Below are 16,531 nucleotides of genomic sequence, written 5' to 3'. Positions count from 1 at the left end.
AAAGCACAAAGCTATTATGTTTGAGACATTTTTCTTAAGAAAGCATAAAAGGATGGTATATAGACATCCTTCATCAACTGTACTGGTATTCAAGAATTAGAAGGCTGATGAGGCATTGGATAAATTCTTTTGTGTAGGATTAATGACGTGTTTTAAGTATTGCACTGGATTCTTGTAGAATTTAACATTAAGGCATGCTTGGATCATATGTACCATGGGGATAGCATTCTCATCAATGTGGTCTTGAATTTGTGAAAATTTCTTTATAAGGTCCCACAGGATGCCTAAAATCCTGGTCATAACAGTAAATTGGCTAAAATCTATTAGAATAAGATTACCTATCCTACTAGACAGGCAAACTCTATCAGCAAATGAGCTCAGAAAAATGCTGAAAAAAATGTACTCAGTTTTGACACTTTTTGGTGTTTCTTTCCACTTTTGATGATGACCAAGTCTCCTTTGTTAGGTTATTAAGCTCCCCTCTTTTAAGTACGGGTCGTAAAGCTTTGACATGGGGTCTCCTTTTGGTGATGCCATCAACTCCTATATGCAAAATTAGGAATTCTAAAGACTCTAAATTTCAGCATCTCCAATCCCAATTAACCATCTATGCCACTCCATAGCTATCTGTAAATTCTTAAAGTCTGTACCTATTTCCTCCTCTCTAAAATGATAGGCATGGATTATATCATCTCTAAGGTTCCTTACCAAAAGGAATTTATTTCACGATCTGTTCCCTTTTCCCAATCCATCACCCTAAAACTTGTTTCTGTGGATATCATTATCCTTCTAGTTACCTAAATGACAAGCTCACTCTTCCTTGTCTCTTCACTCTCACTTGACTCATGTTCCATAGATGCCAATTTGTGTCTACTGCACCACCATCACCACAGAATCAACCCACTCATACCCTTCTACACTAATGGTTACTAATTGCTACACTAATAGTACAGGGCCTTGTCATCTCTTGGCTATACATTTCAATAGTTTTATTTTTTCTTTTCTCCAGTTTCTCACTTAAAAAAAACACCTCAAAGCATATCTTAAAGCAGCCAAGTTAATATTTCTAGCAGTTTTCAGTCTTGTTTTCTTCAAGTCTCAACTGAGAAGCCAATTTTAAGTCCTTCCTCTTCCCATTTTGTTAGTACTTACTTCCAGAAATAGCTTTAATTTACTTTTGTGCTAGATCATTCCACTAGAATATAAGTCCCTAATGGCAAAAACTATCATTTTTGTTTCTGTATACCTTGCACCTGAGATATATAGAACAGATGCTTCATAACTGCTGATTCACAGGATTTCAACTAATGTTTGGTCTCAAACCAATATATTTAAGCATAGGATACAACAGATGGCTTTGGATTCCCCAATGAAGTCAAAGGTAGGGTGACCTTCCTTTTCATGAATCTCTGTGTCATCCTCATGCAGGACCATGGCTAATCTCTGTATCGTTCCAATTTTACTATTTGTGCTGCTGAAGCAAGCACAAGTGGCCTTCCTTTTACCCTTGCTTAGACCAAGAAACATTGGGTGGCAGGAAAGAAAGAGTAGATTAGATTGTTAGGATGATCTCCAAGTCCTCAACTAGGACTCTCCCAAGTAAGATGGAGATCTAGCCTTTCCAACTGCTCAGTCACTACACCATTCAGATCTGTGGGCACTGTCATTTGAGCTTCTGGTTCCTGCTAGACTAGAGTAATCCTGGGCCTTGTTATCTGCTCTGTGGCTCAGCTCCTTTATACTTCCTGCCTCCCTCTTCCTCCCCTCACCCCCATTAGTGTGAGCTCCTTGAGCATAGGATCTCTCCCCCCACCCCCACCATTATCCATTGCTTAGCAGAGTACTTAATTTTTCCATTCACTCATTCATTCCATAATGCTAACCATTATTGGTCTTTACACTATGAATAAAATTCATTAAACTTAGAGATAGCCACGATGACTTCTGTGTTTTGTTCTCCAAGGTACTCTGTCACTGGCTCAATAAATAATAATTTGTAGCACTGTGGGGGTGGAAAGAGGGTGGAGTTTTTTTTTTTTGGCATATCCACTGGTGAGTAATGCATTTATCTCAAATGCCAATAAAAATTTTATGCTGAACTACATGACACATTTGTTACTTACTTGAAAAATATTTTTGAATCATCTAAATATTGTTTAAGTGTAGTTCCTTGCCCACCTGTTAAATCAGGTTACTTTATTAACATTTTTACTCCAAGAGATGTCACAAGAAAAGTCAAATTTCTAAAAGTCACTATTCATTAGGGAGGGAAAATAAAAGGAGAAATTCAAACACGTTTTTCTTAATAATTATATTCACACCTTTTCCACTTACTTTTCTTCCTCATAAAGACTTTCTATTTAACCGTTTCTATTTTTTTACTTGTTAGCTCAAAGAAAAAGTGATCTAAATCTGCATTGAGATAATGAAAATACAGCAAGAATTTAATATTGTGGGATTCAGACAAAGTGACAATGAATAATTACTTATATTGATGTAATTTACTAAGTACTTCATACCTTAATTTGAGATCACACTTTCTCTATTACAAAAGCAATCTATGATCTATTGGATGGAAGTAGAAAAGAGACAAAATGTTTTGTGAGAATGTTTCACAGTGAAGGGTGTGGTGGAGCGTTGGACAAACTCTGCAGTTGAAAATACTGTGTGATGGATGTAATTATTTTCCTTGCAAAATTAATATAAACTCAAAACAAAAATATTTGATATGTGAAAAATGAAAAGTATACACAATGAAAATGTCATAAAATATACTTGAATAATAATTTATCTACAACAATTTCAACAAATTTAAATCAACGCTAATAGTGAAAAATTCTGGGTTTAAGGTTAACCCCATTTTCAACTGTGCTTTTGACAAGGAGTAGAAAAAAATTATAATTTTTTTCTTGCATGTAAGGTATTAAAATAACAGACATCTGGAATTTATTTAAAGCATGACTTTTCTGTTGACTACATCATATAAATTAGTTTAGCATGAGATTCCAACAAACCATTTTATGACAAATCTTCACATCTTAAACACCTTCATCAGTTTATCGACTAGCCTATACATACAAATTAACATTTGGAATGAAATTGTTTTTTTAAAATGTTTTGCTTATCATTTACTGTGTTGTTATTCTCATATTATCTCCATTTGTTTCAATTAGACCATATAAGAAGTTTAGACCTCATGCATAGGGGTTCTTATGAATATACATTTGTATTGATTGTTCTCCAAGGTAACAAAACTAGAACTATACTTTAACCACCATGAATCTTCAATCTCTTATCAGACCACCAACCAGGGTCAATTTAGCTAAGCGGGACGAACCTATTAGGAGATAAAAATTAGATCTTGAAGTAAAATCTTCACTCTATCTTTAGACAAGCATCAAGTATAAAGTTGCAAAAACCTTTAAAGAAGCTATTTTTTAAAAATTCTGTTTGGTAAGTCAGATATAAATTGGGGAAGAAAGGAAGGAAATCTTGGAAACCAAATGGAGCTAATAATAAGGTTTATAGTAACAATTTTTTAAAAAAACTTTTTAAAATTTTATTTTAGGCAATGGGATTAAGGGATTTTCCCAAGGTCACACAGCTAGGCAATTATTAAGTGTCTGAGCCAAATCTGAACTCAGGTCCTCCTGATGCCAGGGCTGGGGCTCTATCCACTCTGCCACCTAGCTGCTCCCTATAGTAATGATTAAAACAAATCTCAAGTTCCTAGATCTTTAAAATAAACCTAAAGTACCTTTTCAATCATTATCTATTCCTGCTCTTCCTTGTTTTAAAACTAGTTTTTGCAGGTTGGGGGTACAGAAATGCAAAGCAGAAAGGTTAAGAAATGCTCAAGTAATTAAAAGTGGTTGAGTTAAATAGGCCTTACCACCAGCACAAGACCCCTGGGCCCCACAAACAAAACAGTATGTGCCATCTTTGTTCAAATACCTGTTCACTGACTGTCCTTGCCTTTTGATGGTTTAATATATAGTCTTTATCTCCAGAAGCAGCTGTATGGTGATATAGAAAGAATATTAGATCAGGAGAGACCTGGATTCAATTCCTGTCATTTACTAGCTGTGGGAGGAGACAAATTACTATTCCTTTTTCTGTAAAATGATAGTGGTATTTGACAGGATTGTTGTAAGCATCAAATGAAATGATATGTAGGCTATAAATGAACCAAGTTTTCAAAGGTTATGCCAAATAAATTAGATCCAAACATCTGACTATGTAAATTAAGTATTGTGCTAGGCTGTATGAAAAAACCTGACCACAAGTTTATCCTCTATTTTCAGATGGTGGTATTTTTTTACTTCATTAGTTTGATAGGAGAGTACAAGCTCCAATCAGGAAAGGCATCAAGTATGACTTTATATGTTGAAGTGTCTAATGAGAACTCTAGTTATGCAAGAAGAGTCACTTCTCCACTCTGGGCACCAGGACTGAAGGACAACTCAAGTTTACCTGTTAGGAGCTACCTGTGGAGGGACTATAATGATGAAAAAAACAATCTTTAAAAGTGCTGATAGTAATCTTCAAAAGAAGTCTGAAATGTATTTGTACCAAAAGTTTCTGAATTTTGGTAGCTGAGTGTAGATTCTTGGGAGCTTCTAAGTCCTGAATTCTAGCCGGGATTTCTGAGAATTAGTTGTTCAATATATTTTTATAGACATACACAAATACGTGCATGTATATTTAGGTATGTCCATACCACCTTGCAAATTTTAAAGTATACATGTTAGCTATTATTACTTGTGTCAGTAGAGGCATGCTAACAGAATAACTTGACAGCTAACAAAGTAATGTCTGGTAATACAGATACTAGTTTTAATGAAAAACTTTCAAATACTTTATAATGAATGCTTATTGCATAAATTAGAATGAATGCATTGCTGAGATTCAAAAGCTAGGAGAGGGAAAAGATAAAATAAAATTAAAAATAATATTTATTAGCTATTTATCAAGTCCTTTGTGGTTGGTTATCAGCCAACAGGTGCTGAACATAATACTAGTACTTTGCTTCTATGGAAATAGATGTTCAGAAATGCTCAAATAATTTTTAGGAAGGAATGCATAAACAAACATTTTTTAAAATAAAAAATTTTAGATAAAATTTAAAAAACTTTCTGTTGAAAATCTTGTTTCTATGTTGATTTGATTAAAGTATTGCATTTTTCTGAGTTATCAGCATTCAAATATGTGAAGGCTAGATTAATAAGTTTTATGAAACTTGGAAGGAGAGATCTTAGATATATTTTGGTTTAAACTATGAATGCAAAGAAGTAAGATTAATAACTAGAAGAATCACTGGTATCACCAGTAACTGGAAGTATTATAAATTACCAGTGTTTCTTTAGTAATACTTGAATCCAAACTTTATCCAGTATTAATTTCTGAACTTTTTATTGTTCTTTAGCTAGGTATATATATATGAGGCCTCTAATCTCAATTTAAACAGCAGAAATCAACAATAGCTATTATTTATCTACTGTTGTCTTCTAAGTACTGTGCTAAATTCTTTACAAATATGATCTCATTTGATCTTCACCACAACTCTGGGCACTATCATTATCCTCATTTTACAGATAAGAAAACTATGACAGAGGTTAAATGACCTGTCTAGGAATCGTAATTGTAATTGTTTCTAAGACTGAATTTGAACTTATGTCTTACAGACCTCAAGTCTGACTCTCACCCATAACACCACCTAAGTGACACAAATATATAAATTTCTAAAGATCACATACTGTGCTTCATTCTGTCATAATTCGCATCTCCCTTTAGAGAATAATTCTTCTCATTGTTAGCTCACTGTGAAATCTAAAACTGAATACACAAAAGAATGGTTATCAGAATTAGCATGTTCAGAGGTCCCTGAAGCTATACTTTAGCTAATCTAGCAACATTATACTTGCTTTTCAGTAGTTTCAACTTGTTGAGATGTAAGGCATCACAAGTAATTTGAGGCTTTTTCTCAAAGTATCTGGAGTTGCAATTTATCTCTGAAACCCCCGAAAACCATACAAATTCTATTTTTCAGGTCACAGAAACTTCTTAGAACTTTTTTTTTATTACTTCAAATCTTTCTGTGCCTAGGAGTTTTACTCAAATGTATTTAAATAGGTCACTAAAAATAATTGATCTAGTTCCAATTTTTATCTTTCTGAGGTATTTTCTTTTTAAATTCAAATTTAAATTATAAATATTACACAAAATTACTGGACTGAAATCTGGTAAAATTTGAGGTCATGGAAAACAAGAAATTAAAGTAATTCAATATATATTTCAAATCATCATTCTATACATGGTAATTCCAAAGGCCTTGAAGGTAAAACTTTCAAAGGATATGCATTTAATTTCCAAGCACTTTCCTCTTTCTAACTCTTATTTAAATCTCTTTAAAATGTTTCCTATCACTTTGATATATCTTTTTTTCCCTCTGGACAGTTTTCCTTAATAAAATCTCCCTGGTTAATATTCTCGGAAATCCTGACTTCTAATTGATTCCTCACCTGGGTATCATCAGTTTCTAGCCAACTTTCCCTTCCAGTGATCCATTTAGGGAACAGAGTTGTGTTAATAGATTGTGGGGTGGACATGTAACAAAGCATGATGGAAAGAATAATTTAGGATTAAAGCATGGGGAAAAAGGGAGGCAAGAAGAGGATGACAGGAATTAAGGATTTGAGAAAGTCAAAGAGAAATCTTTTTATAAATTATGAAAGACTTAAAAAGAAAAAAGTTTATAGTTAGAAATTATTAGTTTTTGAGGAAATATTAGTTTAGCAATAAATATAACTTATTAAGGCAGTCACTGGTGATGAAAATATAAGGAAGCTAAAGGATGCATCATGGAAGCCTTTAAAATGGCTTAGAACACAAGGACACAGATGGAGTAGTTTTACTTCTAATGACACCCGTGGAATGATAACATTTTTGGTAGGTGGGTGAACTATTTTTTTTAACTAAGACACATTTACTAAAAGCCAAAGAATATATGATGCTACATAATCCCTCCATCTTACATAGGTAAGGTAATTTGTAAAGCACATCAGCATTTCACAGATCAAAGATAACATAGGAAAAAAGCTTTAAAAGTTTATATTATTAAAAGTTGTCAAAGGCATTAAGGTTTTATTACTTTCATTTACATAAAGCTACCTCCAGTCTTCCTGATCTATATCTTGCCACTGAACCCAGGTGGTTCTGGAGGAAAGAGTAAGACTGGTGACTTTGCACAACCTTCCCTCCCTTAAATCCAATTTATTTGCAAGTCATAGTATCACCTTCTTGTTGTCACAGTCCTCTCTCCATGAAGGAAGTCAAACAACTTAAACTTGGCTGACAAAATTCACTAAAAACTCTGGATTGGCTAGGTCCTAAAGAGACCTTTTTAAATAAATTGATAATAAGTATTATAATTTTTAGGCTTATAGATGCCTCAAATGAGACTTTTTTTCCCAAGTGTTTTAATGATATCAGTTAATCACAGAGCCAGAGAGGCAATAAATTCAAGTGTAATTATTATTTATGTAATTCATTCTAAATATTTGAGAAAAGACTTTATAATCACTTCAGAATATATCCTGAAGTTTTCTTAACTATCAATTTATCCCAGTCAATGAATAAATGTTATACAAAATTAAATTTCAGCTCAATCCTTACCCTATACTGATAATGAATGCCACATTAGAAGTGTCAGTAAGATTTTATTGTATTGTTGATACTTAAAATAAACAGATGTTTCTCATTTACTGGGATAATTATGCTTCTGAAATGCTTTTAAGCAAAGAATAAGCATCTTAAGCAGAGATCCTTATCTAAAACTACCTGATAGGCAATACACTTTTGTAAAACAAGTTACCCAAGTGCTTTCTTACCTTAAGCTAGAACTGCAGCTTTATCTTTGTTTTAAATTATAAACATAAACACTAGTGTTTGTGTGTGTATGTGAAACCTAAACTATTTACATTTCTCTAAGTAGTTTTCTGATCTTTGTTAATGTTTGTACATTTTCAAATGCATGTATTAACTGAGTTCATCCTTTAGAAGCTTAATTTTTTAGAAAAAAAAGAATATAAGTAGTGAAAGATATGCTTATCTATGAGATATATCTACTGGAAAAGGAAAATGATTCAAAATAATAGGAAAATTTCTTTTTTATTAACCCTCTTATCCTTATTACAATTAGAAAAACTATACCCTGTATCTGTGTGCATTTAAGATTAAGTCATTTCTCCCTAAAAAGAGAATTAGGATTATTGTGTATTGGAAAGAATAATGAATATGGAGCTAGATGGTCTGCATCATTTTGGTTCCATTACTGTGATACCTAGGAAATGTCATTTAATGTCTTTGAGGATCAGATTTTTCCTCTGGAAAAATGAGGAAGTTGGATTAAGTGATCTATAAAACTGCTTCCAGCTCTAAATAATATGACAATATGTTATTAATAAATGATGACTGTTTTTAGTCTCAATTTTATTTTTTATCTCAAGTTCAATCCATTTTCCAATCCATTCAAATCTTACTCAGTTTATGAGGGAGATGAGTTTCTCTTTGCTAAACAGCAAATGAGAAACAGTTAAAATCTCATCTCAGAAACTGATTCATGGTGTGATCATTTACTTTCACATGGTTGAACACATTCTCAGAAACAGAATGATTAATCTGGCTCTATTATTTCTATAGAACTGACAGACAGAAATCACTACTCATCATATCTCCTCACACTCTTATTCCTTGCTACAATTTCTTCCCCTCTCTTGTTTACCTTTCAAGCAGTTGCAGATCAAGCACATCTGTTGTAAGTATGGCACTCAGCCAGGAAAGAAAATTAACTCTTATATTCATAGTTAAGTTAGCCCTTTCTTTTCCTTTTCATTTGCCCATCTCCTCTTTTCCCCCTGCCCCGATCTTAAAAACAAGAGAAACCAAAATGGATATTATATTAGTTTTCAACAAATTGACAAGAGAAATACAATAGTTAACATCCACTTTTTTTTTTTTTTTGCTGCAAGGCAAATGGGGTTAAGTGGCTTGCCCAAGGCCACACACAGCTAGGTAATTATTAAGTGTCTGAGACCGGATTTGAACCCAGGTACTCCTGACTCCAAGGCCGGTGCTTTATCCACTATGCCACCTAGCTGCCCCAAACATCCACTTTCAATACAAAAGTAAGTAACACCTTTAAAAAAAACCTTATTTAGCATCATAAAAGTTAACTAATCACATTCACAATCAGTTTGGCAAAATTACTATTTTACTAGTTATTAATCATCTAAATTTATTATAAATCCTTTATATTTTGTCATGTTTTGTTTCATAATTTTAAGTTTTACATTCAGCTGGCACTTTTGTTAACACTGATTAGAATACTTCAAAACAATTATATTTTGCAAATTTTATAAATGAGAAAATTTTGTCTTAAGGCCCAATATATAATTCCAAAGGAAAGTCTTACAAATGGAAAGACAAATTATAGACTTAACAGAAAGCACTTTATATTTCTCTGAGACATAGCAACTTAAGCACCTTAGAGAATAATTTCCAAATTATAGGGGGAAAATGTATTCCTCTTTCATTTCTGTGTCAAACACACACATTAGTATGGTAGATCAAAGACAAACTAGGTAAAACTTTATTTGAAAAATGATCAATAGTCATATAAGATATTCAAATGAAATAAAAATCATAGAATTACCTGTTATTTGTATCTTGATCAAAATTTAACAAATTAGATTTATAAATATGTGAAGAAACATGTGCAACCTTGCTTCTGAAATGTTTCTAGAAAGTGTTTGAGAGTATAAAACAACACAAATGGTAGTTCTCAGCTCTCTTTCAAAGGCTTGACTATATACATTGCTCAAAACAAGAATCAGCATCAGCTTTTCTGGAAAGTTAGCTTGCAAATGAAGAGGAGAACCCCAAATCCGCACACTGTAAATGTTGCCCTCTTCAAAAATCTGCTATTCCAGGTAGAATATGTTTCTATAGGTGGTACACGACAGGGATCATTTTTCTGGTCATTTTGCAACTAATATTTGATGTGAGAAAAAGAAAACAGAAATTAGTGCACTAAAATATAGCAATTTAAAAAAGAAGACATTTGATACTGAATACTCCAAGAGTGAATATAGTTAACCCAAAGACTTCTAAAAAGGTGTTGTTTTTTGTTTTGTATTTGACTGAAAGTAGCATTATAGTAATAGATTCTCCCACAAAAATACAAATAATTAGGAAAGTTTTGCTATTCTTAAGGGGAAGCTTTTGAATGAAGATGAAATGCCTTTAAAAAACATTGTAAATGACTAACTTTCAATAATATTCCAATGTGAAACAATATATTAATATAATATTAGAGATAAGTAATTTCATATATAAATGTATATCATAAACTTCACTTGAAATTGGTTAGAAAATTGAGGTGGGGCTTGAAAAAGTTACCCATTAGGAATGCTGACGAATGTACATTACATACCAATGATATACAGAAAAATATACAATTATAAAAATATTCTGCTTAGACAATTTGTACTCTGAAATTTATCTAAAATTTATGTTAGTTAATTACACCCTGGTTTAATTAAAATATTTAATGACTGTTTTAATATCTCTTTGGAAAAAAAAACTTATTTTGCTCAATTTTGATACCCCCCCTCAAACAAATTCTACATTGAAGATCCACCTTAATAAACAAAACATAAAATTAAAGATCTTTTAAAAAATAAAGTCTGGCATTTTTATAGAGTGATATTTGCTGGAAACATACTGTGCTGAACTGGTGCTATAAAAACTTTCAACTTAGTAGAAATTAACTACTTCTGAAATCTACAATGTAAATATTTAAGGAAAGAAGTCTGCAAAATTAATTTTAAGTTACAGTTGAATAAAAGACTTCAATGCCAATCTCATTAATACCATATTCTTAGCTTAACTTCCACATGGCTTCATTCAGTAACAGATTCCTTTTTGACACTGATGCTCCATTTACTGAATCCTGGGATGTTCATTCCTTTTACTAACCAATTACTTAAAATGACTCTTTCTGACAAGAGCCTGTCACTGTGTTGGTCTGAAAGTGAGTGATGTGGTGTTAACGTCTAGCCTTGACCTCTCTCCTACCCTCTTTCTTTGTCCTCTGTACACTTATCTCTGATAACTCATACCTTCCTGAAAAAAAAGTACTCACAAGTCATAATTAGTATCTTTTGTACTATAAAAGGAACAGTGGCGGTCTCCACATCTTGTAGCCTGGACACATTCCCAAATCAAAATCATATCATAACCACTTGTTTTGAGAAAGGCACAGATATGCTTCTAGGCAATGACCCAATGATCCAACTTTCTTTAAATGTTTTTTCCCCCAATGGTATCACATGGTTTCACAAAATATTTATTCATTTCATGGACATAAATGTATTAAAATTAAAATGTAAAAAAAACGACTAATCAAGTCAGGAGAAACAGAAAATTTCTGACTAAGAAATTTAAAAATGAATATTAAAGTCCCTGATGGTATTATAATCGCTCTATTTTTGGAGTCTTAGGTTCCTTAAATAATGGATCAAAATGTTTTTCATCTAATAATTACATTCTCTTTACTCCAAAGTGTCAAAATCCTCCAAGGTGAGAAAAAGGTCAGCTTTCATTTCATTTGGAGAGGCTACCACCAAATATAAGGAGTTCTTTAATTTTAATATTTTCATGGCAATTACTTGAAGCCAATGTTACAGACAAGTAAATATGGAGTATATGAACTCAGAGATCAGAAGGTGGTAGATCCATACAAATATGATCTCCGAGGTCACTTTCATCAGTTCTATGATTTACATAGTTCTTTCAACTTTAATTCTATGATTTGTATAGTTCACAATTCAAAAATAACACCATCAGTCAGGCATTTAGTAGTTTACATGAACAAGTTCTACAATTATTCCAAACTTCTTTTAGAGCCCAAGTTTGAAAAATAGTTTTAAAATAAACGCAACTCCAAAAACTATTCTCCATTGCTTCTCTATACCTGAAGAAGCATGACCAGTTCTATAAATCTTGATTATGGTGACATGAAGCTTAAGCTCTGTCCACGAATAACTGGAAGATGATATTTCCTTTCCTTAAGGTGTTCACTGCCTCTTCCCCTCCTAAGAGAGTAAAGTTTTTGTATGGAATTTGTAGCATAATGATCTACAAGTCTTTTGTTCTAATTTTTTTTTGAGAAGGGTTTGTTTTGTACAAAAGAGAAGTTATGACCATTCATCCCTCTGAAGTCCTACTCTCAAATCTTTCTGAAGCATTGAGGTAAACCTGAGTTCTCAAAATTTATGTAAGTGAAGTACTTTGTTTTACCAGATTTTATCATGCTACAGATTTTATCACCCCATTTTAGTATGGCCTTGAAAGCAGATTATTATCAAATTTAGGGGATAGGACTAGCTAAATTTGGAGAGGCTTATTATCAGTAGGCTGGTCCCATGGTGATAATTCTTCAGCCTAAGGAATCATAAAATTAATTTCCCTAGGAATTAGAGAAAAATAAAAAGTAGTCTTCAGTCCTAGGTGGGCCCTCTTCTACTTATGCTATGAAGGTAATAAAGTGACTGGAAGTCAAATATTGATTCTAAGCCCTATGGTTTCAGAACCCTTTAAAGATGTTAATTACTTGTAAATATGAGATATTTGTCAAGGGACAAAAAAGGACCTCAGTCACATCAACTTTTATATATTTGCAAATAATAGCTCTAGTTCTCAAGGTTTTTGTGAAGATTAAAAGAGATAATAGATTTGAAATCCTTTGTAAACCTTAAAAATGCTCTATAAATGCTATTATTATGATTATTGTTATAAATAAAACAAGATGAAGTTAGAGATAATTGGAAAATTGATCAAGTTCCTCCAAAGAAGAAAAGTAAAGGAGTGAGTGAACTAGTTTGATGATGTTTCTAAAGGCAGTAAGAAACATTATTTCATGGAATAGTTAGTTCCATTATTCTCTAGTGGTTAAGATGAATATTTATTTAACAGAAAAATTTCATCTTCCCAACTATCATGAAGAGAACTAACTTAAGGCAAAAGGTATAGATAAGGAGACGGAGAAACTCTATAAAGGTTATTATAAGACAATCTAAATTAAATCGACTATTTTAAATGTGTGGTGACTTCAATGTAAAGGTAAGTATAAGGAATGATAGTGAAAATTACATTGAAAAATATGGTTCAGGAGAAAGAAATGAGAGACTAGGGATGTGTAGATTTATACAGTGACCTCTAAACACTCATCTCTTTTTTTGGGCTTATTTATTTTATATCATTATGATAATCTTGTCGTGAGAGTGAACATAACCCCCCTTTGCCCCCCCCAAAAGATGAGAAACCTCAAGAATACTGAGAGAAAAAAAAATGTACTTGAGTTTGTGTTCAGATTCCAATGGCTCTGTCTCTGGGATTAATTGCCTTCATCATAACTGCACCAAAGAAGTTGCTTCAATATTTTGCCCACAGCTGCTATTACTAGCTGTATTTCCCTCCACTCTATTCCTCCCCACTCTCATTTATTCTATTCTCTCTCCTTTCATCCTGTTCCTGTTCAGAACTGTGTTGTATTTGATTACCTTTTTCCACGATCTTCCTTCTCTTCTATCACCTATTCCTCCCTTCCCTCTTATCCCATCACTTTCTTCTCATTTTTCTCTAGCATAAGATAGATTTCCTCACTCTATTAAATGTGTATGTTATTTCCCCTCTGAGCCATTTCTGATGAGAATGAAGGCTCACTCATTCCCCCTTGCCTTCTCCTGTTGCATTCCATTGAAAAAGCTTTTTCTTGACTTTTATGTGAAATATCTTACCCCCTTCTTCCTCTCTTTTCTCTTCCTCCCAGCACTTTCCTTTATCACCCATTGACTCTATCTTTTTTACTACATTATGCCATATTCAGTTCCTTCCTGTGCCTTGTCTTCATATGCTTCTTCTAACTTTTTATAAAAGAGGAAGTTCCTATGAGTTATCAAAATCTTCTTCCCATGCAAGAATACAAACAGTTCAACATCATTAAGTTCCTCATAGTTAGTTCTTCTTGTCCACTCCCTCTATGGTTCACCAGAGTCCTGTACTTGAAGATCAAACTTTCTGTTCAACTCTGGTCGTCTCAAAAAGGAAAATATGAAAGTTCCCTGTTTCAATGAAAGTCCATCTTTTCCCCTGAAAGGGGATGTTCAGTTTTGCGGGGTAGTTTGATTCTTGGTTGTAAACCAAGATCTTTTGCCTTCCAGAATATCATATTCCAAGCCCTTAATGTAGATGCTACCAAATCCTTGTGTAATCCTTACTTTGGAGCCTCAGTAGTTGAATTGTTTATTTCTGGCAGCTTTTAGATGATTGGTGAATTCTCTCAATTTCTATTTTACTCTCTGCTTCTAGGATCTCAGGGCAATTTTGCTGTATTATTTCTTGAAAAATGAAGTCTAGGCTCTTCTGATTGTGGCATTCAGATAGCCCAATAATTTTAAATTATTTCTTCTGGATTTGTTTTTCAGGTTGCTTGTTTTTTTCCAATTAGATATTTCACATTTTCTGCTAGCTTTTGGCTTTTTTGGAAGGGTTTTATTTCTTTCTGATTTCTTGAAAGGTCATCAGCTTCTTTTAATTCCATTCTGCATTTGAAGGAGTTATTTTCGTCAGAGAGCTTTTTTTTATCTCCCTTTCCAGCTGGCCAATTCTGCTTTTTAAGGCATCCTTTTCCTCATTTGCTTTTTGTGTTGCTTTATACATTTGGTCTAAACTGGTTTTTAATGTATTATTTTCTTCAATTTTTTTTTTGTATTTCTTTCACCAAGCTGCTGATTTGGTTTTCATGATTTATCTGCATTGTTCTCAATTCTCCTCCTAATTTTTCCTCTATCTCCTTTAATTGTTTTTCAAAGTCTTTTTTTGAGCTCATTCATAGCCTGAGGCCATTTTCTATTTCTCTTGGAGGTTTCAAGTACTGAAGTTTTGATTCTGTCATCTTCTGAATCTTCCATGGAACCAAAGTAATTTTCTATGGTTAGTTTCTTCTTTTTCTTTTGTTTGCTCATTTCCTCAGCCTATGACTGATTTACTGCATTTCCAAGGCTTTGAGGGTTTTTTGGGGACACCCCACAGGGGACTTCAATTCCTCCAAGGTCTTATGAAAGGCTCTGATTGCTCTCTTGCCCGTGCTCTGGGATGTGAATGACCACAGGTGCTCTCCTCTGCCTTGTAGCTACGTGGATGGACCCTGCTTGGCTATGGTGGTTTAGGAGCCCAAACTACAACTTGGATTTTAGTGTGGAAAAACAGCTGAGTCCTGCCCCAGGGAGAGCAGAGAGATATCTGCAGTCTCCTCTGACTGCCTTACCGCCTGTGGGATGCACTCTGGAGGTGCAGGCTGGCTTCCACTATTCCCACTGCAGGTTCTCACTGCAGGGCTTCTTTGGGGATGGTGCTCACACTGTACTCACTCTGGTGTGGCAGAGTTCTCTCACCCACCCCTTCACACTGTTCCTGTTGATCCCCGGGCCAGGTCTGGAAACCACCCTCTTTGCCACACACTCAGGCACCCTCAAGAAAATAGGCACCTAGCCTGACTGTGCTGCACTGCCCTGCAACTGGGCTTGCAGTGGTTTTTTTCCTACCATTGGTCCTGATGAAACAAACTTTTCCTGTGGCATTTCTAAATTGTCTTGGACTGGGACATTGTATTGCTCACGTGTTTTTGTGGGTTCTACCTCTTTAAATTTTGGTTAGAGTCATAATTTGACAGCTTTGGAAGTTTTGGGGGGAATGAGTTTCTGGGAATTCCTGCCTTCATGCTGCCATCTTGGCTCCGCCCCTCTGAATCCTCACCACTAATCTTGAAAACTATCTTCTTAAACTAAAAGTAGGCAACCAATTCTAGCTCCCCAAATTAAAGCAACTGTATTTCAATACTCAAAAATGACTGGTTACAGATGTGTCATTTTCACATTATCTGTGCATGCATAGCTCTATTCTATAACCCTGTTACATGCAAACAAAAATTAACACAAAATTAGAAAAAGAATTAAAAATAAGTAGATGTGATATTCAATTCAGGCAACTCCAACCTATTTAAAAAATAAAAATCAACAGATAAATACTATTTCCCCCAGCAAAGAGATCAAAAGAGAATAAACTTGTTTCAATTTGATCTTCTTGTTAGGAGGAAAAAGTGGAAGTCATGGGTAATAACGGGTGTAGAATACAGACTTGTTTGTAAAATCTTATAGAGGATGGTGGAAGATAACGAGCAGTATCATCTCTTAAAACAAAGTAAAAGGAAAAACAAGTTTATAGAAAACTTGCTAAGAGATTCAAAAAGCAGAATCATCCTGAGTGTATTTAAGGATTAAAACTGAAGGGTGAAAAATTAAAAGCATTTGTAAATTTTTTATTAGCAATTATCTTTATTAGCAATACATTGGCTCTATTATATTTGAAATATAATGTAACAGGCTTGAATTTCGTGTATGATGAAGGAGAC

At 33.6% G+C, this 16,531-nt stretch overlaps 1 protein-coding gene and 1 non-coding gene across 3 annotated transcripts in view; both read right to left on the bottom strand.

Moving 5' to 3' along the window:
- Positions 1-1,377: 1,377 nt before the first annotated feature.
- On the bottom strand, positions 1,378-1,487 carry LOC141494575 (U6 spliceosomal RNA). Its single transcript, XR_012470484.1, has one exon. It is a non-coding gene; the product is annotated as a U6 spliceosomal RNA (small nuclear RNA).
- A 7,812-nt stretch (positions 1,488-9,299) lies between these two features.
- The window catches only part of ASZ1 (ankyrin repeat, SAM and basic leucine zipper domain containing 1), a 77,904-nt gene continuing 70,672 nt past the window's right edge, over positions 9,300-16,531 (bottom strand). For both annotated transcript variants that reach the window (XM_074195150.1, XM_074195151.1), the window contains one exon: positions 9,300-10,048. In XM_074195150.1, coding sequence (XP_074051251.1) covers positions 9,896-10,048 — 153 coding nt within the window. In that variant the 3' untranslated portion in view covers positions 9,300-9,895. The remainder of the gene's footprint in view (positions 10,049-16,531) is intronic.

Source organism: Macrotis lagotis, chromosome 7, assembly GCF_037893015.1.
Source record: "Macrotis lagotis isolate mMagLag1 chromosome 7, bilby.v1.9.chrom.fasta, whole genome shotgun sequence".
NCBI classification, from domain to species: Eukaryota; Metazoa; Chordata; class Mammalia; order Peramelemorphia; family Peramelidae; genus Macrotis; species Macrotis lagotis.
Note: the sequence above shows the minus strand (reverse complement) of the source record. Positions and strands in the feature narration are given on the sequence as shown.